The sequence below is a fragment of the Salmo trutta genome, chromosome 11, assembly GCF_901001165.1.
Source record: "Salmo trutta chromosome 11, fSalTru1.1, whole genome shotgun sequence".
Classification (NCBI taxonomy): domain Eukaryota; kingdom Metazoa; phylum Chordata; class Actinopteri; order Salmoniformes; family Salmonidae; genus Salmo; species Salmo trutta.
Genome location: NC_042967.1, coordinates 8,254,571 through 8,277,234, shown reverse-complemented (window position 1 = coordinate 8,277,234; position 22,664 = coordinate 8,254,571). Strand labels below are relative to the sequence as shown.

The 22,664-nt window shown below is 42.8% G+C and overlaps 1 protein-coding gene across 1 annotated transcript; it reads left to right on the top strand.

Moving 5' to 3' along the window:
• Positions 1-396: 396 nt before the first annotated feature.
• Positions 397-16,532, top strand: LOC115201944 (zinc finger and SCAN domain-containing protein 2-like). Its single transcript, XM_029765835.1, has 7 exons — positions 397-1,143; positions 1,604-1,734; positions 2,358-2,531; positions 6,328-6,330; positions 9,440-9,601; positions 9,956-10,067; positions 15,398-16,532. Exons 1-7 carry the CDS (start codon positions 861-863, stop codon positions 16,354-16,356), a joined length of 1,824 nt encoding a protein of 607 aa, XP_029621695.1. The 5' UTR covers positions 397-860; the 3' UTR covers positions 16,357-16,532.
• The last annotated feature ends 6,132 nt before the right edge of the window (positions 16,533-22,664 follow it).

Below are 22,664 nucleotides of genomic sequence, written 5' to 3'. Positions count from 1 at the left end.
TGTCAGACATATTGTTTAATTTTTTTCTGGTTTGTGTGAAATCGTTCATATAAAACCAGTCTGCACACCCAAGGTGAATTGGTTTAGTCTTAACTCTTGGTTGACAGTGTCGGGGATGGGTAATGTATTGACGCTCGAGTGACAAATCAACACATTTGTATCTCTCTTTGTTCCTTTTTGATATGAGTCTTATTTTTGTATATATTTGTATATTGATATAGTTTTAAATGCTATGATTATTTATGTGTCGTTCCAACTGTCTGAATAAACATTTTGTGCAGAATGGTGGGGGGGTTCACCCAGGAAGCCATACAAGCTAGAACCGCCACTGTGTGCAGATAACGGGTGGTCAATAGGGAGTTTATTTGAAATACCACATTTAGGCTGCATTGGCATTTAGCAGGACAAATTGGCTTGGTTATATTGTATCTGTGCGCTGACGATTAATTTGATACATTATAGTTTATTTCCTCAGACCTTATTTTCGGCCCCTATCCTTTCCCCACAGGGCTGGCTGAAAGAACCAGAGGTAACATATTTCCAGGTTTTAGGACTACAAGCTGGCGTGATCTTGATTTTTAATTTGAGCAAATCTAAGCGATATCCGGCTCATCATCATCATCATCAGTCCAAACTCTCGCGGTAGTTCAATGGTACATCTCGTCCGCAGCTGTACTCCATCTAGTCACAACCGTTTCATAGCGGTAGCAAGTTTGACATTTATTAACACCATGGAACTGAAACATATGACTAATTTAACGGCACAGCATCAGGTACTTACACCAGGCAGTATTTAATTCGCATTGGAGACGGGACTTGGTTGATAGATGTATCTAGGTAACGCTAGTTAGCCGCTAACAATGGCTAACTGTATGGGTTTTCACACTCAAATAGCCTCCATCTTGGAGGTGTTAGCGAATGCAGCAGTGGCAGAGATCTGTAAACTCGTAGACGACGACTATGCAGTGTTTCGTTTAGAAATAACTCAAAGCCAGAAAGAGAACAAGGCATTACGGAGGAAACTACAGCTACAGGAACTGAAGGTGGCACGGGAGCGCGCAGAGAGGACAATACGAGAGCGCGTTCTCGCCATTCGTCCCAGTAGTGTCAAGATACTCGACCGATACAGAGGAATGGCAAGAGGTACATTTTGCAGAAGTCTGAGGCTGCGCGGCCTGTCGCAGTTAATATCAAATTGTATTGGTCACATACACATATTTAGATGTTATTGCGGGTGCAGCGAAATGCTTGTATATAGCTCATTGTATGTCGCCCTGTTCCCTTCTGCACGTGTTCAGATGTGTTACCCAGAATTGGGTCTTACTTAGCCATCTTGCAAAGACACTATCATATTCTAACCAACATTTTGATTTACTGCATTTCCTATTATTTACTCAATGAAAACAATGTGATACATGGAACATAATACATAATCAATAAATGGTATATCAAGAAATTGAGAAGTGTTACCTTATATTCTTGCCAATTCTAGACAGTGTCAACATAACCACAGGAAGTAGGGGTGCTGCAGCTCCCCCTGATAAACAGAAGATATTAACCCCCCCTAACCTAACCACCTCTTTTCCCCCAATCACACTCTCAGGTGAAGGACATCTCACTGGAGGCCACAGGAGCTTTGTGAAGCCAGTGGGACACGACACATGGAACGATGAACAACCAATCACTGTTGATGAGGAGAGTAAAACCTCAACCCAGCACGTTATCGTGATAGAGGTTAGTGTAATAGTGTTGCATAAAATGTGCTATTTGTAAATCAACTGTGGCTCTTTTATTTCAGAAAGGCTCCCCTCTGCTATTCACTTGCTTACATGTACATCCTTATTTATCTGCCATAGGGGAGCTTGTGAGACTTCCCTACGACATTGTGAAAAAAAAATAACGTGATAAAATGTATATTTTCATTGCCGATTTTCTACATTTATCAGAGTGCCGAAAGGTAGCCTTTCAGATGTGTCCATGTAAACAGGATTATTAGGGAAATCGTTTTTCTTGCAAAGCATGTCAACGTTTTGATATAACTATTATATTAATCTGACTATCCATAGGGGAAGGGGGAGGCTCGCTTGGCTGGTGTTAGCATATGCACAGATCAAGGTGTTTACATGTCCTGATAATTCAAAAGATTGCTCAGAAATCCAGGTCTTTTAATCGGCGTATGCTTACTTCGATTTTGATCTTAAGGCGATTAAGATAAGCAGAGTAAGGTGTTTCCATAACTATTGCATAATCTGCCTACTGACATAATCAGTTTAATATATAATTGTTACTGTGTATGTAAACATACTCTTTGTTATCCAATTTAACTCATGTACCGATAACCTCCTCTCTTGTGTCAGTCTGCAGATGCAGAGGCGGCAGGTCCTGGGGTCAAGCAGGAGAGGCCTGAAGGAGAGGAGAACCCGCGGCACAGCAGAGACATCCAGACTGGAGCAACTGTAGCACCCCAGGTAGCCACGGAGGACCCCACCAACACCCCAGCACAACCCAGGACTCGATGCAGCATCATGGAGGTCAGTGGAACGCTGAACTCCGTCCTCAATTCCGAGACAGACACCAAGACTTTAACTGTAACACACAGGCTCTTAAACACAGGATCTGACCACAGATCAGACCCAGAGAGACTTGGGCTGTGGAGACTGGGCTGTCCTGCTCCCGGCTCAGACTATGTACCGGTATTTCACCAGAACGAGAGGACAGTTCATTCCCGTGAGGATGGTGATGTGTTAGACACTGGCGGTGAGGATACGCTTTGTTCTTACTCTACACAGATGGACCCTGGCAACATGCTCTTGGGTTTAGAGACACAGACTGATCTGTCTAGAGGGTACTGGAACCAGTACAGTAGTAGTGTATACTCTGAAGGGTGCCTAGATAAGAAAGTGGAGGGTCTGGTCGTAAATGACATAACTGTGAAAGTGGAGGGCAACATTTCTCCCACATGGAATGCAGATAGTCACCTAGGAGACAGACACTCACAGGGAAGATATTTCTTAGATTACAGGGAAAGCTTAGAGACAAATTCAAATGTTGCGACCCACTCGCCTTTATACACGTTCGGGGACCATGACCCAGTGTCCACGTCGATGCGGCCTTCCGATTCACATGGCCGCGTCCTTTTCGATCAGGCATTGAACTCAAACGACAGTGCTAGAGCCCAGGCTCAGGGAGGGGGTGCCACATCAGGTAGTAGTAAAGAGAAACAGTTCCTCTGCATGTTCTGTAACAAAGGCTTCAGCAGCCCTCAGAGTGTGGATATCCACCAGAGGGTCCACAAAGGGGTTAAACCATTCAGCTGTATCCAGTGTCACATGCGCTTCACCCAATCTAGTGACCTGAAGAGGCACCAGAGGGTCCACAGAGGGGTGAAACCCTTCAGCTGTACCCAGTGTCATATGCGCTTCACCCAGTCTAGTGACCTGAAAAGGCATCAGAGGGTCCATACAGGGGAGAAACCCTACAGCTGCCCCCAGTGTCACATGCGCTTCACCCAGGCTGGCAGCCTTAAGAGGCACCTGAAGGTCCACACGGGAGAAAGGCCTTTCGCCTGTCCGCACTGTGGGAAGAGGTTCTCAGAGAGGAGATACCTTAGGATACACCAGCAGAAAAACCATTCCACTCTATAAACTAGAAATCAGTTCATGTTATAGCTTATTACGTTTAGAGCAAACCCTGCATTAAAGACGAAGATTACTTTTCATTGTTGTCAGCAGAAAAGATCCACAGATTAATTTGGAGTAGCGAAAGTAACACATTTCAGTGTTGAATATTCCTGGTTTGAATATTGCATCTGACAACTTCAATGCAAAATGACTGAGGATGGTAACAGACTATATTGACACTCCTATTTGCTATCTCTTCAATCTAAGCTTACAGGAAAGTAAGTGCCCTCAGGCCTGGAGGGAAGCAAAAGTAATTCCGCTACCCAAGAATAGCAAAGCACCCTTTACAAACTCAAACAGCCGACCAATCAACTTGCTACCAACCCTTAGTAAACTTTTAGCATTGTATCTGGTAAAACACAATTTTTTTCTATTTCACAATAAACAAATTAACAACTGACTTTCAGCATGCTTATAGGGAAGGGCACTCAACATGTACGGCACTTACGCAATGATGATTGGCTGGAAGAAATTGATAATAAGAAGCTTGTGGGAGATGTTTTGTTAGACTTCACTGCAGCTTTTGACATTATCGATCATAATTTGATGCTGGAAAAATGCATGTTATGGCTTTACATGCCCTGCTAATTCGTGGATTGAGAGTTACATGTCTAACAGAACACGGAGGGTGTTCTTGAATGGAAGCCTCTCCAACATCATCCAGGTAGTCGGGCATTCCTCAGGGCAGTTGTCTAGGCCCCTTTTTTCAGTCTTTACTGAGTAAAGCCTGTGTGTCTTACTGCTTTCACAGATTTATGGTATTTTGCTTGTAAAAAAAAAAATATATATGGCAGTGTTTATATGACCCCCTTACAAACAAGCACATTTTTACCACATTCTTGCCTGCATTCGCCTTTTATAACTCCTGTGCGCATGCCGGCATGCAGGTGATAAGTTGTAATAGTGGTGTGCAGATGCTGGTGGGCGTTTATCTTAATAAATCCATTGAATATACACCATCAAAAACATACATTAGACTAATCAAATGTATTTTCAAAGGAATAGAATATGCTTAGCAGAGTTTAATTGTTATGTACAAATGAATTAAGTCAAAAGTTCATTAAACTCACCCCATTCAGTCAACACACATGTATTTTATAGTAAGAATAAAATACAAATCATATTTGGGTAGGCTATTGCTTCAAATGTATTAGCATGATTGGATGACTTTGGGAGTTTCATCAAGCAACAATTTGGTACGTGCCTTCAATTGCATTAGCCTACTTTATTCCATAATTTTTTTGTCATTCAGTGATATTTATTCCCACAGTAATTCTTTATGGATCCATCCAGTTGTGGTTAAGAAAACAGTGCACACTTAGTGGTGGGCTATGCGAAGTGATGGGCGAAGTGACATGCCTCAAAGTTTAGAAACTGGGATGATGGTTACAGGACTATGCAAAGCAACCATCAAGAGTTGAAGAGCGTAATGCATGTCAATCATACTACGCGGTAGGCGGAACTTGACCAAATTGATTACTAGGTAGTTTGGTAGAAATACAAGTTTAGGATTTGATACTGGCAATACCTTTTGAGATATTAAGAAAAAGGCGGAAAAAAGTTGGCTGTGTGGCGAATAAAAGCATGCTGATGACTGAACATTATACATGTCTGCTACCACAGCAGGTGAAATCACTGCAACACTTAAAGAACTGCAGTCAGTTTTAGAATGAGTGGCAAGTAATAAGCTAGTACTAAGTATTAAAAAACTTAAAGCAATGTATTTGGGACAAACCATTCACTTGGTAGCAGCTAAATGGGGATCGCCAATAAATACACATTGTGTGATATACATTCAGTGTACAAAACATTAGGAACACCTTCCTACTATCGAGTTACACCCCCTATTCCTCTCAGAACAGCTTCAATTTGTTGAGGCATGGACACTACAAGGTGTCGAAAGCGTTCAACAGGGATGCTGACTCCAATGCTTCCCACAGTTGTCAAGTTGGCTGGATGTCCTACCATACCCCGTTTGTTCAAAGGCACTTAAATATTTTGTCTTGCACATTCACCCTCTGAATGGCACACACACACACAATCCATGTCTTAATTACCTCAAGGCTTAAAATCCTTCCTTATTAAGCTGTCTCCTCCCCTTCATCTACACTGATCTGAAGTGATTTTAACAGGTGACTTCAGTAGGGGGGATCATGGCATAGACTGACCAGGTGAAAGCTATGGAAAGAGCAGGTGTTCCTAATGTTTTGTACACTGTGTATAAGCCACATATTGTGTTTCTACTGTGTAGGCTATATGATATTCAAATGCCTATTTCATTACGTTCATTGAACTACTTAATTTTTTTCCCCCAAGACACTTTTAATGAGAATTTATGCAGTTTATCATGTGTATGTGTGGTTTTCATACGGTTTATTTAAAAGTTATGTTTAATAAACACAAAATGGGACTTTTCATACTAAGACTTTCATTCACTCTTTAGTATACATCTCGCCCTGTTATGCATACACCCATCAGCACTTTATCACCAATATGCACTTACTAAATATATCTACACATACCCACAAACAAACACCTACTGTACACGTCAAAATAGTTTAGTCACATTTGTCTGACTTTTGACTTATCATAACTGCCTTATCTTTACCCACAACATCATATTTATGTCCATGATGAGTTGAACAAGGAAGTCATTCTGTAACTACAGTATAGGACTCAAATGTATTGGGGATGGGTAAACACGTTGGGGCCGTACTTGCGAACATTAAAAGTTGACGTTAAAGGTGAAGTTTAAGTATCAGCAAATTCAAATCCTTGAAGTAGTAGCATGTAATCAAAGGCTACATGTTAGCTGTTCCCATTACATGCACATGTAGCCCTATGATAACCTCACCAGATGGCTGTGATTATTTCCTGTAACAAATTCGTATCAGCCAAATAAAAATCGTCAATGTAGTTGGCCGTGTTCCAACACATGTTCATGGAACAGTCCTTAACAGAAGTATAACATCCTGTACTGATATTCAAAGAAACTATATCACGTGTATTTAACTGACTGGTCAAATTACTCTGTGTGTAGAGTGCCTAGCGCCACAATCTTCAGATTGTGGCAAGGGTTTGAATCTCACATTATTCCCCCCCCCCCCCCTTTGAAATGTAGAATTATATGTGTTAGTGTGTTGAAGGGAAGTAGCCAACAACTTGACAATTAAGAATGACTATCTTTCTTCTGCCTTGCAGACAAACACTGCCATTGCCTAATAATCATATTGCATAGGCTATATTACATAGACATGTACACCTAAATGTAGCCCAACACCGTTTTATTTGCATTTTTATAATCTTCTTCGTCACGTGTGTTATTTGACTTGAATGAGCATTACGAAGTATAATAGAGTAGGATTACAGGTTGCACTCTGCGTTGCGTCCTGTAATAGAACAGCCCTTAGCCGTGGTATATTGGACATATACCACACCCTCTCGGGCCTTATTGCTTAATTATATAGACGTGTAGGCCCACAGTTACATCTACAATGTTATATATGCATGATTATAATCATCCACTTCGTCACGTGTGTGGACCAGCAGTGAACAGTATTTCCCTTAACAAAAATGCTTGACGCAAGGTGTTCTCGAACCCGCGGATAATGAGCAGTCGTTTAGGAGTCAACCGCTTTAGCTCTGTCAGCTGAAAAGCAATGATGGCTACCGTACATGACAGCTATTTGACAAGTCCATAAGGCTCTCTTCAACGTTATTTTTTTTACTATGTACGACAAACGTAAATGTTGTAGAGACCTACATATTTTTCCCGTAAAAGCACATGGATGTATGAGAAACGTATTGAGCAAAAACGTGGGATTTTGTCATATATACGAAAACGTAAGTATACTAGTCAAGGATGCGATTATCATGCAATATTGACACATACCAAGTGAAGAGGAACAAGAGTTTTAAATGTATCCCTCTGGTGGCCAAGTTGACCTATTTTAAGAAATGCCATTGGTTTGTGGAGAAAAGGTTTAAGATCGTTCATAAGCTGATACAGAACTTGTTACCGGAAATAATCACGGACACCTGGTGAGGTTAGCATAGGGCTAAATGTGCAAGCTTATGTAATGGGAACAGCTAACGTGTAGCCTTTGATCATGTGCCACTACGTCAACCATTTTAATAGGGTGAGTCTTAACCCCTTACACTCGTGGGAATTGGCCTATATAACTTGTCAAACTCATTCCACGGAGGGCCGAGTGTCTGCGGGGTTTCTCTCCTCCCTTGTACTTGATTGATGAATTAAGGTCACTAATTAGTAAGGACCCCCTCCCCGGTTGTCAAGGTCTTAATTGAAAGGAAAAAACTAAAACCAGGCCCTTCATGGAATGAGTTTGACACCCCTCGCCTATATGGATAGGTCTGAATTTAAATGTTTCTTACAGAAGAAATATGGAATCTATATGCATAACCATGGTAGCAATAAAAAAGGATCCGTTTGGAGATTATGGGAAAATTAGAATAAAGGTGAGGATGAAACTGTTAATCTGACAAGACTGAATCCAAACATTAACTGTTAATTAGTGCTTTTTTAAAATTATTATTATTATTAACTGTAATTTTTGCCGCATTTGTTAATAACGAAATCTGAAAATACTCTGATTACATTCAGTAACGAAGAATATTCCTGGAAAAGGTTGGGAAAGAGCAACATAAAACAAAAAAAAATGACAAGGGTTTGAGTGGGAGGTCTAACTGGTATCTCCAAGTGGCCACACACCTCTCCAAAGTGTGCGCAGTTCCTACGTTATTTCAATGCACTTTTATGACTCAAAGAATAATCAACTATTAGGTGCTATTTTGAGCTCTACTAGCTGTGCTGTTGAGGAACTAGACCAAGTTGTTTTCTTTGGAACACAGCCCTGCATCCCCGCCATCACACAATTACTGTTGTTCACGCATTCCAGAAACGGTCCATTTAAATCACAGTCTGGGTCAGGTGGGCATAATTTGAAAGCATGTTCTATTGCCAACATGACTAGCTAAGTAACAAAAAACGATCTTAGTGTTTGGCTTTCACAAGGCAATTCAGAGAAGCAGATCATACATTTAGTGCGCACAGAATTCATTCAGATGGTGTTCCCCGCCAAATTTCTTAAAACAACAAACGGGCTCATTCTGTTCAAAATAATACAAATAATTGGTCGCATACACATATTTAGCAGATGTTATTGCTGGTCAGAAGAACCCAGGGTATGACGCCATGTCATCTTGTAATTGTACATCAAGCATAGTGATCAGAAACGTTGACGATGTATATATTACATGAGTTTTATGATATGGAAATGTGAAGTGCACATTTGGACTAATGGGTGTTTGGCTTGTATGACATCAAAGCGGTATTTATGATAATCCTCAACATCGCATCTTGCAAAATGCATGAAGTCCTCTTTATGTATAGCATTTCCCTCGCTCAGACAACAAAAAAATGGCTAAAGTTGCCCAATTAGCGGGAGGGATGGGGTCAACTTCTTGCCGCGCATGGTGTTCAAGTTCAGAACCGCTGTCAGTCAGAACCATTAGTGCGCTGTGAAGTGGAGACCTTAAGCTCTGAAGTCATGTATAGCGTTCCAGTTTAGGCGTTTATCAGTCAAAATCTCCTATTTTTAACCCTGTATACGGGTACAAGTGTAAAGAGCTACATTTAACTTGTTCTAATGTTCACAAGTATGGTCCCCACATATTGAAAGTGTGTATGTACCTGGGGAGTGTATGTCTGTGTAATCTGTATCACCTCTCTCATCCAGGAGGAGGGTCCAGAGGTGCTGCTGGTGAAGGAGGAGGGTTGTGAGGAGGGTCTGGGGAACCCTGAGGGCACCATGATCATGGAGGACAACCAGACTACACCTCCTCCTGAACCCACAGAGGAACCAGTTGAGCAGCACAGGAACACACACAGTCTCACTGAGGTGAGCCCACTGTGAACTACTGTCTGAATGGTATTAGGTCAGGGCCCGTATCCACAAAGTCTCTCAGAGTAGGAGTGCTGATCTAGGATCAGTTTAGCCTTTTAGATCATATGGCAAGATCCTAGATCAGCACTCCTACTCTGAGACTTTTTGTGGATACTGGCCCTGGGCTTGAGTGTGGGACCATGTCTTTGAATGATAAAACCATGAAAGAATATGAATAATCAAAATCAACTAACATGTTTGCATAGTACTCATAGCAATCCCTCATTACCCAATCAGAAGATGTTCCATAGCAGGATGCTCATATCAGATGTCTTGATCCAACATCCTCTCACTCTGTATCTCTTACAGTCAGTAGACATGGAGGATGGGAAGCCTGATCTGCTGCTGGTCAAAGAGGAGACAATAGAAGACGAACCAGAGAGCATTGATCTGCTGAGTGGACTAAAGATGGGGGAGCAAGGTAAGAAGTACATATAGCCTACATACCAAGGTTATTATAGTTTTGTGTTTTTATTTATATTAGTTTTAAGATTTATTTGAAATTCAGTTTAGTTTCAATTAGTTTTCAGAACTGATTTACTCACTTTGAAGTTTTATAAAAACATTTATATTTCGTTTTATATTTTTTTGTTTTAGGGACAGAAAGTAGCCTGTGTGTGGGAGTCTAGGAGCCACTTATAATTTCTGTTTTTGGGGTTGTCACTTCTTGCCACTGTGGGGCAGTAATACATAAGGTGATGGGTCAGGTCATTAGGTTTAAAGGTAGACTCAGTGAGATGACAGATGCACCAAGTAAACAGTAGTAGTGGGTCAATTCCCTCAATGACGAGGAGCTTTGGAGCGCGAGGCTAAACTTCAACGCTGTTTTCGCCCCGTAGCTACCAAGTTGTAGCAGCATGAAGCGCACCCATGTTCAGATACTCTGTGTGACTGTGAGAGCAAAATCTTGCATGGCTGACACCTGCCAGATCTTACAACACCTGGATAGGTTTTTTTTACCTACCAACTAACCACATCATGGTCGCGTACCCCTGCTCAGATGTTTCATGAATCAACCAATGGTTGCGAGCCACGTCATAGACTGCAGTCGGGCACCAGACTGCTCTACCATATGATGTGGTTAGCTGATATGTATAATACCCATCTAGGCGTTGTAAGATCTGGCATGCAACGTCTGAGCAGAGGAACACTATCGACATGTTACAGCAATCTAGTGCCCGACTGCACAGTCTGACGTGGTACGTAACCATTGGTTGATGCATGTAACATCTGAGCAGGGGAACGCAAACAATATCCGCGGTGCTGTTCACGGAAACGTCATCTCGCTGAGTCTACCTTTAGATTAAAGTAAATCTCAACGTGATCCGCCAGATTCAGAAGCTTAAACTCCATTAGGAAAAAAAGCCTAAACTGTTAGATTTTAGCACAATTTTTTGGTTGAAAAAACTACAACTGAACATAATTCATAATGGATTTTATTTTAGTTTGTTTTGGAGTCAAATATAATAGTTTCAGTATAGTTTGTTTTTCAAATGGGTTTCTTAATTATAATCAGTTTACTAAATAGTTTGATTAGTTTACTTTAATAACCTTGTATATACAGTGCATCCGGAAAGTATTCAGACCCCTTGACTTTCTCCACGTTATGTTACAGCCTTGTTCTAAAATTGATTTAAAACAATAATAATTCTCAATCTACACACAATACCCCATAATGACAAAGCAGAAACAGGTTTAGAAATTTTTGCATATGTATTGACAAAAAACAACAGCAAATATTACATTTACATACAGTACCAGTCAAAAGTTTGGACACACCTACTCATTCCAAGGTTTTACTTTTACTATTTTCTACATTGTAGAATAATAGTGAAGACATCAAAACTATAAAATAACATTGTGTTAAACAAATGAAAATATTTTATATTTGAGATTCTTCAAAGTAGCCTTTGCCTTGATGACAGCTTTGCACACTCTTGGCATTCTCTCAACCAGCTTCATGAGGTGGAATGGAATGCATTGCAATTAACAGGCCTTGTTAAAAGTTAATGTGGAATTTCTTTCCTTCTTAATGCATTTGAGCCAATCAGTTGTGTTGTGACAAGGTAGGGGTGGTATACAGAAGATAGCCCTATTTGGTAAAAGACCAACTCCATAATTTGGCAAGAACAGCTCAAATAAGCAAAGAGAAACGACAGCCAATCATTACTTTAAGACATGAAAGTCAGTTTCAAGTGCAGTCGCAATATCCATCAAGCGCTATGATGAACCTGGCTCTCATGAGGACCGCCACAGGAAAGGAAGACCCAGAGTTACCTCTACTGCAGATGATAAGTTCATTAGTTACTAGCCTCAGAAAATCGGCAATTAACTGCACTTCAGATTGCAGCCAAAATAAATGCTACAGAGTTCAAGTAACAAACATCAACTGCTTGAATTAGGCCTTCATCGTCAAATTTCTGTAAGGAAAACACTACTAAAGGACACCAATAAGAAGAACAGACTTGTTTGTGCCAAGAAACACAAGAAATGGACATTAGACCGGTGGAAATCTGTCCTTTGATCTGATGAGTCCAAATTCTTTGACACAGAGTAGGTGAACGAATGATCTCCGCATGTGTGGTTCCCACTGAAGCATGGAGGAGGAGGTATGATGGTGTGGGGGTGCTTTTCTGGTGATACTGTCAGTGATTTATTTAGAATTCAAGGCACACTTAACCAGCATGGCTACCACAGCATTCTGCAGTGATACACCATCCCATCTGTTTGGGCTCAGTGGGACTATCATTTGTTTTTCTACAGCACAATGACCCAACAAACACCTCCAGGCTGTGTAAGGGCTATTTGACCAAGAAGGAGAGTGATGGAGTGCTGCATCAGATGACCCGACCTTAAACATATTGAGATGGTTTGGGATGAGTTGGACCGCAGAGTGAAGGAAAAGCAGCCAACAGGTGCTCAGCATGTGTGGAAACTCCTTCAAGACTGTTAGAAAAGCATTCCAGGTGAAGATGGTTGAGAGAATGCCAAGAGTGTACAAAGCTGTCAAAGGCAAAGGGTGGCTACTTAAACAAATCAAAATATTTTAGATTTTAGATTCTTCTAACACTTTTTTGGTTACTATGATTCCATGTGTTATTTCATAGTTTTGATGTCTTCACTATTATTCTACAATGTAAAAATAAAAGAAAAACCCTGGAATGAGTAGGTGTGTCCAAACTTTTGACTGGTACTGTAAGTATTCAGTACTTAGGTGATGGACCTTTGGCAGTGATTACAGCCTCAAGTCTTCTTGGGTATGACGCTACAAGCTTGGCACACCTGTATTTGGGGAGTTTCTCACATTCTTCTCTGCAGATCCTCAAGCGCTGTCAGGTGGATGGGGATCGTCGCTGCACAGCTATTTACAGGTCTCTGAGATGTTAGATTAGGTTCAAGTCCGGGCTCTGGCTGGGCCACTCAAGGACATTGAGACTTGTCCTGAAGCCACTCCTGCGTTATCTTGGCTGTGTGGTTAGGGTCGTTGTCCTTGGTTTCATCAGACCAGAGAATCTTGTTTCTCATCGTCTGAGAGTCCTGTCGGTGCCTTTTGGCAAACTCCAAGCGGGCTGTCATGTGCCTTTTACTGAGGAGTGGCTTCCGTCTGGCCACTCTACCATAAAGGCCTGATTGATGGAGTGCTTCAGAGAAGGTTGTCCTTCTGGAAGGTTCTCCCATCTCCACAGAGGAACTCTGGGGCTTTGTCAGAGTGACCATCAGGTTCTTGGTCACCTCCCTTGGTCACCTCCCTTCTCCCCGGATTGTTCAGTTTGCACAGGCGGCCAGCTCTAGGAAGAGTTTTGGTAGTTCCAAACTTCTTACATTTAAGAATGATGGAGGCCACTGTGTTCTTGGGGACCTTCAATGCTGCAGACATTTTGTGGTACCCTTCCCCAGATCTTCACCTCGACACAATCCTGTCTCGGAGCTCTATGGACAACTCCTTCGACCTCATGGCTTGGTTTTTGCTCTGACATTCACTGTCAACTGTGGGACCTTATACAGACAGGTGTGTGCCTTCCCAAATCATGTCCATTTTTTTTACCACAGGTGGAATCCAATCAAGTTGTAGAAACATCAAGGATGATCAATGGAAACAGTATGCACCGGAGTTCAATTTCGAGTGTCATAGCAAAGGGTCTGAATACTTATGTAAATAAGGTGTCTTTATTTCTAAAAACCTGTTTTGGCTTTGTCATTATGGGGTCTTGTGTGTAGATTGACAAGTTAAAACATTTATTTAATCAATTTTAGAATAAGGTTGTAACGTAAAAATGTGGGGAAGGGGTCTGAATACTTTCCGAATGCACTGTAACAACCAGTAATAGATCTAAAATGGGAATAGTGATGCGCCTGGATATAGTGAAATTAAATCAATACAACTTATGTTTACATACAAAAACACACAATGTATGAACTTGACAAGGCACAGTGATGGAAAAAAGTATTTGATCCCCTGCTGATTTTGAAAGTTTGCGCACTGACAAAGAAATGATCAGTGTATAATTTTAATGGTAGGTTTATTTGGACAGTGAGAGACAGAATAACAACTAAAAAAATCCAGAAAAACACATGTCAAAAATGTTATAAATTTATTTGCATTTTAATGAGGGAAATAAGTATTTGACCCCTCTGCAAAACATGACTTAGTACTTGGTGGCAATCACAGAGGTCAGACGTTTCTTGTAGTTGGCCACCATGTTTGCACACATCTCAGGAGGGATTTTGTCCCACGCCTCTTTGCAGATCTTCTCCAAGTCATTAAGGTTTCGAGGCTGACGTTTGGCAACTCGAACCTTCAGCTCCCTCCACAGATTTTCTATGGGATTAAGGTCTGGATACTGGCTAGGCCACTCCAGGACCTTAATGTGCTTCTTCTTGAACCACTCCTTTGTTGCCTTGGCCGTGTGTTTTGGGTCATTGTCATGCTGGAATACCCATCCATGACCCATTTTCAATGCCCTGGCTGAGGGAAGGAGGTTCTCACCCAAGATTTGACGGTACATGGCCCCGTCCATCGTCCCTTTGATGCAGTGAAGTTGTCTTGTCCCCTTAGCAGAAAAACACCCCCAAAGCATAATGTTTTCACCTCCATGTTTGACGGTGGGGATGGTGTTCTTGGGGTCATAGGCAGCATTCCTCTTCCTCCAAACACGGCGAGTTGAGTTGATGCCAAAGAGCTCCATTTGTCTCATCTGACCACAATACTTTCACTAGTTGTCCTCTGAATCATTCAGATGTTCATTGGCAAACTTCAGACAGGCATGTATATGTGCTTTCTTGAGCAGGGGGACCTAATCTCAGCTCGTTACCTGTATAAAAGACACCTGGGAGCCAGAAATCTTTCTGATTGAGAGGGGGTCAAATACTTATTTCCCTCATTAAAATGCAAATCAATTTATAACATTTTTTACGTGCGTTTTTCTGGATTTTTTTGTTATTCTGTCTCTCACTGTTCAAATAAACCTACCATTAAAATTATAGACTGATCATTTCTTTGTCAGTGGGCAAACGTACAAAATCAGCAGGGGATCAAATACTTTTTTCCCGACTTAGTGGAGGCCAGGGGATGGGTCAGTGTCCTCAACTCTGGGCTGGGGAACAACACTGTTAACCACAACCAGAAACAGACAATTGAATGCAAAACAACAACCAAACTTAATTGCCAAAAAAATCCATATTTAAAGTTCTCTGCTATGTATGTAAAGTTCTCTGCCATGTTTGTAAAGTTTTTTTTACTTCTTCCTTAAGGTAGTTGGCTGGAGGCTAACAGAGGAGACTGGGTGGCCATCTTGGACTCCCAGATCCAGATGGGTGCAGCCAAGGGTCCAGGGGACATCATTACCGAGCAGGCCAGGACCAAAGGCGACTTAGTGGAGGCCAGGGGATGGGACAGTGTCCTCAACTCTGGGCTGGGGAACAACACTGTTAACCACAACCAGACAATTGAATGCAAAACAACAACCAAACTTAGTCTCCAAGACAACAGACTGGCTGAGACCAGAGCGAGGCGTCGATTTGGCCTACGGGGATGGGGAGGTGTTGGTATGCGGCGGGAGAGATCAGACACAGACTCGGCTAGCGATGCTCCATCCTGCTCCTATAGTTGTAATTCAGAGAGACTGATAGCACCTCAGGTTAACTCCCTAACAGGTGCTGCCTTCAGCCTGCCTTCTATAGGATCTATCAACTGGAACATGGACCCTGCGACAACACAGACACTCCCTGGCCTTCGTCCTCACACTCTCCTAATGTTAAACCAGACCTCAGACAATGCCAGTGCCTCAACACTAAATGGCTACACAAGCCCACTGACAAATGAGAGTAGCAGAGACGGAATCAGCAAAGGTGGCAGGGCCAAAGAGAAGCGCTTCCCGTGTTCATTCTGTGGGAAAGCCTTCAGTTTCCCCAAACAGGTGGAGATCCACCAGAGGATGCACACAGGGGAGAAACCGTTTAGCTGCCACCTGTGCCGGGCCAGTTTCTCGGACTCGTCAAACCTGAAGAGGCACCAGAGGGTCCACACAGGGGAGAAACCCTACAGCTGCCCCCAGTGTGAGAAGAGGTTCTCCCACCAGCACCAACTAAAGATGCACCTGAAGGTCCACACGGGAGAGAGGCCGTTTGCCTGTACACACTGTGGGAAGAGGTTCTCAGAGAGGAGCTACCTCAGGATACACCAGCAGAAAATGCACACCGCCCATGTATAGTGACATGTAATGTAGTACTATGTATGTTTGTAGTTGTTGTTTTTGGATTTAGTTGGAAACTGGATGAGGTGAACTGAGGAAAGAATGAGTGATGAGGCAGAGTAGATGATACAGTGGCTTGCGTAAGTATTCACCCCCTTGGCATTTTTACTATTTTGTTGCCTTACAATCTGGAATTTTAATTTAAAAAATTGTGGGTTTGTATCATTTGATTTACACAACATGCCTACCACTTTGAAGATGCAAAATATTTTTTCTTGTGAAACAAACAAGAAATAAGACAAAACTGAACTTGAGCGTGCACAACTATTCACCTCCCCCAAAGCCAAAACTTTGTAGAGCTACCTTTTGTAACAATAACAGCTGCAAGTCTCTTGGGGTATGTCTCTATAAGCTTGGCACATCTAGCCACTGGGATGTTTGCCCATTCTTCAAGGCAAAACTGCTCCAGCTCCTTCAAGTTGGATGGGTTCTGCTGGTGTACAGCAATCTTTAAGTCATACCACAGATTCTCAATTGGATTGAGGTCTGGGCTTTGACTAGGCCATTCCAAGACATTTAAATGTTTTCCCTTAAACCACTCGTGTTGCTTTAGCAGTATGCTTAGGGTCATTGTCCTGCTGGAAGGTGAACCTCCGTCCCAGTCTCAAATCTCTGGAAGACTGAAACAGGTTTCCTTCAAAAATGGCCCTGTATGTAGCGCCATCCATCATTTCTTCAATTCTGACCCGTTTCTCAGTCCCTACCAATGAAAAACCTCCCCACAGCATGATGCTGCCACCATTTACATTTTACATTTAAGTCATTTAGCAGACGCTCTTATCCAGAGCGACTTACAAATTGGTGCATTCACCTATAATATCCAGTAGAACAAACACTTTACAATAGTGCATCTAAACCTTTTAAAGGGGGGGGGGGGGTTAGAAGGATTACTTTATCCTATCCCAGGTATTCCTTAAAGAGGTGGGGTTTCAGGTGTCTCCGGAAGGTGGTGATTGACTCCGCTGTCCTGGCATCGTGAGGGAGATTGTTCCACCATTGGGGTGCCAGAGCGGCGAACAGTTTTGACTGGGCTGAGCGGGAACTGTGCTTCCTCAGAGGTAGGGAGGCGAGCAGGCCAGAGGTGGATGAACGCAGTGCCCTTGTTTGGGTGTAGGGCCTGATCAGAGCCTGAAGGTACGGAGGTGCCGTTCCCCTCACAGCTCCATAGGCAAGCACCATGGTCTTGTAGCGGATGCGAGCTTCAACTGGAAGCCAGTGGAGAGAGCGGAGGAGCGGGGTGACGTGAGAGAACTTGGGAAGGTTGAACACCAGACGGGCTGCGGCGTTCTGGATGAGTTGTAGGGGTTTGATGGCACAGGCAGGGAGCCCAGCCAACAGCGAGTTGCAGTAATCCAGACGGGGGATGACAAGTGCCTGGATTAGGACCTGCGCCGCTTCCTGTGTGAGGCAGGGTCGTACTCTGCGAATGTTGTAGAGCATGAACCTACAGGATCGGGTCACCGCCTTGATGTTAGTGGAGAACGACAGGGTGTTGTCCAGGATCACGCCAAGGTTCTTAGCACTCTGGGAGGAGGACACAAGGGAGTTGTCAACCGTGATGGCGAGATCATGGAACGGGCAGTCCTTCCCCGGGAGGAAGAGCAGCTCCGTCTTGCCGAGGTTCAGCTTGAGGTGGTGATCCGTCATCCACACTGATATGTCTGCCAGACATGCAGAGATGCGATTCGCCACCTGGTTGTCAGAAGGGGGAAAGGAGAAGATTAATTGTGTGTCGTCTGCATAGCAATGATAGGAGAGACCGTGTGAGGATATGACAGAGCCAAGTGACTTGGTGTATAGCGAGAATAGGAGAGGGCCTAGAACAGAGCCCTGGGGGACACCAGTGGTGAGAGCACGTGGTGCGGAGACAGATTCTCGCCACGCCACCTGGTAGGAGCGACCTGTCAGGTAGGACGCAATCCAAGCGTGGGCCGCGCCGGAGATGCCCAGCTCGGAGAGGGTGGAGAGGAGGATCTGATGGTTCACAGTATCAAAGGCAGCAGATAGGTCTAGAAGGATGAGAGCAGAGGAGAGAGAGTTAGCTTTAGCAGTGCGGAGAGCCTCCGTGACACAGAGAAGAGCAGTCTCACCACCATGCATCACTGTGGGGATGGTGTTCTCCAGGTGATGAGAGGTGTTGGGTTTGCGCCAGACATAGCGTTTTCCTTGATGGCCAAAAAGCTATATTTGTCTCATCTGACCAGAGTAACTTCTTCCATATGTTTGGGGAGTCTCCCACATGCCTTTTGGCTAACACCAAACGTGTTTGCTTATTTATTTCTTTAAGCAATAGCTTTTTTCTGGCCACACTTCTGTAAAGCCCAGCTCTGTGGAGTGTACGGCTTAAAGTGGTCCTATGGACAGACACTCCAATCTCCACTGTGGAGCTTTGCAGTTCTCCGGGGTTATCTTTGGTCTTTTTGTTGCTTCTCTGATTAATGCCCTCCTTGCCTGGTCTGTGAGTTTTGGTGGGCGGCCCTCTCTTGGCAGGTTTGTTGTGGTACCACATTCTTTCCATTTTTTAATAATGGACTTAAAAATGGTGCTCTGTGGGATGTTCAAAGTTTCAGATTTTTTTTTATAACCCAACCCTGATCTGTACTTCTCCACAATTTTGTCCCTGACCTGTTTGGAGAGCTCCTTGGTCTTCATGGTGTTGCTTGCTTGGTGGTGCCCCTTGCTTAGAAGTGTTACAGACTCTGGGGCCTTTAAGAACAGGAGTGTATATATACTGATCATGTGACACTTAAAGTCCACCTGTGTGCAATCTAACTAATTATGTGACTTCTAGAGGTAATTGGTTGCACCAGATCTTATTTAGGGGCTTCATAGCAAAGGGGTGAATACATATGCACGCAGCACTTTTATTTTCTTTTTTTCACTTAACCAATTGACTATTTTGTGTATGTCCATTACATGAAATTAAACTAAAAATCTATTTAAATTACAGGTTGTAATGCAACAAAATAGGAAAAAAGCCAAGGGGGGTGAATACTTTTGCGAAGCACTGTATGGTGTTGTTTGGTGTGACGGTGTCTGTAGAAATGCTTCAACCTTGTCCTGTTGTTTGATACTGGGGTTTTATGAGGAAATGATAGGCCCTTAATTAATATTTACTTGAGATGAAGTAGTAAAGATGTGTGTAATGTGATGAACCTTTTCCAAAGTGTTCTAAAATTTATTTTATCAAAGCGAGGGTACCAGATTTACAGAAAAGGTAAAGTGTTACCATATTGAGAAGTTATTCGACTTGTCACATATTATTTTGTGCAATAAAAGTTCTGTACTTCACATTGAGTGTAGGACCATTTTGTTTAAATTAAATACAACATTTAATCTGTGCTGACTGGCTAGTTTTTTTTGTATCATTGCAGGGACTGAGTTTTCCTTCTTTCAGTGGAACCAAAACATTATACTTAATTCTTGAATCATTAAGTTGAGCCAAAGGGGTAAGTTCAGCCACTCTTGGTTAAGTTCAAAAAACAGAATGTCAAATGAATGTGTTAGAGGTTTCATAATGCTTGTATCTTAACAAAAATAGATCATTTTAAGATTGTTCTATACATCATTTGGGGTCTATATAAGATTGAGGTCCTAAACATACCATGAAAGTGCATCCATGCAGCTGTATGAGCTAATATAGTCAAAATGTTTGCCTTTGGGAAGTTGATCCAATGGAAGTGATTTATTCCCTGGTGTAATGCAAGGCATTATCACTGTGATATGAGGTTACAACAGGAACTAGGGTAAATGTGTTTTAAAAAAGTTCAAAGTGTTTGTTAGGTGATGAGCCTGTGTTAATCAATGCTTAAAATTATTTTTTTTAAACAAAAAAGCGATTGTGTTATTGTGTTTGGGACATAAAGAGAGACATGGTTTTAAAAAGTTAGTGGTAATATTTAATTCAGTACAAAAATGTGTAGGAGGCTTAACTTACCCTGTCCTGTGACTCAACTTACCACATACTTGCGGTAAATTGTGCCAAGAGACCACTTTCTTTTTTTGGAGAAGTTGTGTTTTCAAAAGTAATGTTTAGATGAATTCTGATTATTTCCAGGGATACACAACATCCTGAAATATATGTAGATATCTTTGTTAGAAAGAATATACTATATTTCCCTTGGAGTGATGCTGAATGTAAATCATTTACCCCACGCCTCCCTACTTGAACCACACTGTTAGATGGGCTTGACTGTGGTTAACATGCTCTACTAACTGAGCTAAAGAGGATTGCAGAGGGGTCATGTTTGTGTACAGCAGTTTCTTACATAAACCTTTTTAATGCTCTTCTGTACAACTTATGTTTACAGTCTGCAGTCCATGAAGACCTCCTGATATCCAATGTTACTGGTGGGAGAGACTGGACCTCTGAAAAGTTGGAACTGAGACCGAACCATGAGGGACAGAGACTCCACCACTACACAGAACACAACCAGTGGACAGGTGGACTGAACAACCTCAGTCCTGGTGGTCATCAGAGAGACAGAGGCTCCAGTCAGGGATCCAGTCTGCAGCACAGACCCTTCTCTTCACAGTCTCAGTGCAGGGATGAAGCAGGTCCTGGGGCTGATAGAGATAGACCCTCCTGTTCCTATGATAAACACCACAGTATCCACGATGAACAGAGCAGGTCACCCTGGGCCTCAGCCTTCAGAGAGTGGTGGGAGACCTCCCTGGCAGTAGTCTTTCAGCAAATCTTTCTTCTCTTTCAGGGTCTCGTCTAATGCCTAGTGACTGGGTTCATGGAAAGCCTGGGCCTGGGTCTAGCCTTCCTCAATTACCTCAGGATTACCTCACCAATACAGACAGGGTCAGGATGGGCGTTCACCATGAGAGGTACCTAGCCTATAACACAACACACAATCCCAACAACACCCAAACAATGGCTAGAGGTCAAGGAAGGAGCTCAAACACTCTTGCTTCTGCCTCCTCTGGTGTCATTGGGTCACAACGTGGGAGGCCGAGCATTAGGACGGACGCAGACAAGCCACACGCCTGTGCCACGTGTGCGAAGCGCTTTGCTGAGGCGAACTATGTGAAGAAGCACCAGACCGTTCATACTAAGGAGAGGCCCTTCAAGTGGAAACTGTTACAAGAGCTTCTCTTCCCTGACTAACCTTATCAGACATAGGAGTGTTTTCTATCTAGTTTACTTTGGGCACGCTTTTCATCCGGACGTCAAAATACTGCCCCCTATTCCAAACAAGTTAAGGGGATGTAGATGGAATAAAGTCATTATTTTCTACTCCATTCTTGCTTCTTTCTAAACAAGTCTGTTCTCAGCTTGAAAGATACTGATCTTAGGAGATTTGATGTGTGAAGTGATAAGCAGTACTGTAATTTAAAAGAACAGTGCGCATATCTTTTTCCTTTAACCACACCCTTTGAGCTATGACGCCAACCAATACGATCCCTTCTCTTCAGGGTCAGAAGTGGCGCTAGCTAGCTTGACCAGCCGGCGCTGGGAAGAAGAATGGCGGATGGCAAGATGACGCCAGGCAGAAATTAGGGCAATAGTCTATGTCTGCGAAATACATGCAAAGTACTTTCTCTTATGAGTTAACTACAGGAGAGAATTTAATGTACCTCTCCTGAAAACCATGAGATGGAGTCGGATAGTGAAAGCTTAGAAATCAAACATGACAAAAGTGAAGAAAAATAACCTGAAGACTTCTGAGCCTCACCCCAATAATCATGAAAATGCCTGAGATGGCTCTGGCCCAGTGGGAGTACGATTTGTGGAGAAAGTGGATTTGTGCCTTTTAGCCAACCGATTTGTGGTATCAGAAGGAGCGGGCGCTCCACATCTCGCGCCTCGGTACAAGAGCTGTGTCTTGTTTTGCTATCTGGAGCAGAGCACCGGTGAAAGGAGTGATAATTGGGGTGGCTTTGAGAGTTGAGGTGGAACAACTGAAGTTGAGGACCTACGATGTCTGTGATGCACGCTGTTTGGTGCAACGCAGACCCGGTGGTGAGCGCGAGATTGAGGAGACCCTGTCTATCCTTTTGAGTTTTGATATTGAGTGTTTACCTGATAAAGTCATGCTAGGACATGTCAGGTATCCCATAAGAGCTTTTGTTCAGAACCCACTACGGTGTTTCAGGTGCCAAGTGTATGCTCATGTTGCAGCAGTATGTAGGAGGGACCTTATTAGGTGTGAGAAGTGTACAGGAGGGCATGGGACAAAGGAGTGTGTAGTTTTGGTGGAAAAGTGGTGTGTTTCAATTGTGGGGGTGCGCATGTTGCTGGGGATCAGAAATGTCCT

Coding starts and splice junctions, on each gene's coding strand:
- LOC115201944 (XM_029765835.1), top strand. CDS start 861: ATGGCTAACTGTATGGGTTTTCACACTCAAATAGCCTCCATCTTGGAG. Junction 1,735..2,357: donor AGCACGTTATCGTGATAGAG/GTTAGTGTAATA, acceptor CTCTTGTGTCAG/TCTGCAGATGCAGAGGCGGC. Junction 10,068..15,397: donor ACTAAAGATGGGGGAGCAAG/GTAAGAAGTACA, acceptor TTCTTCCTTAAG/GTAGTTGGCTGGAGGCTAAC.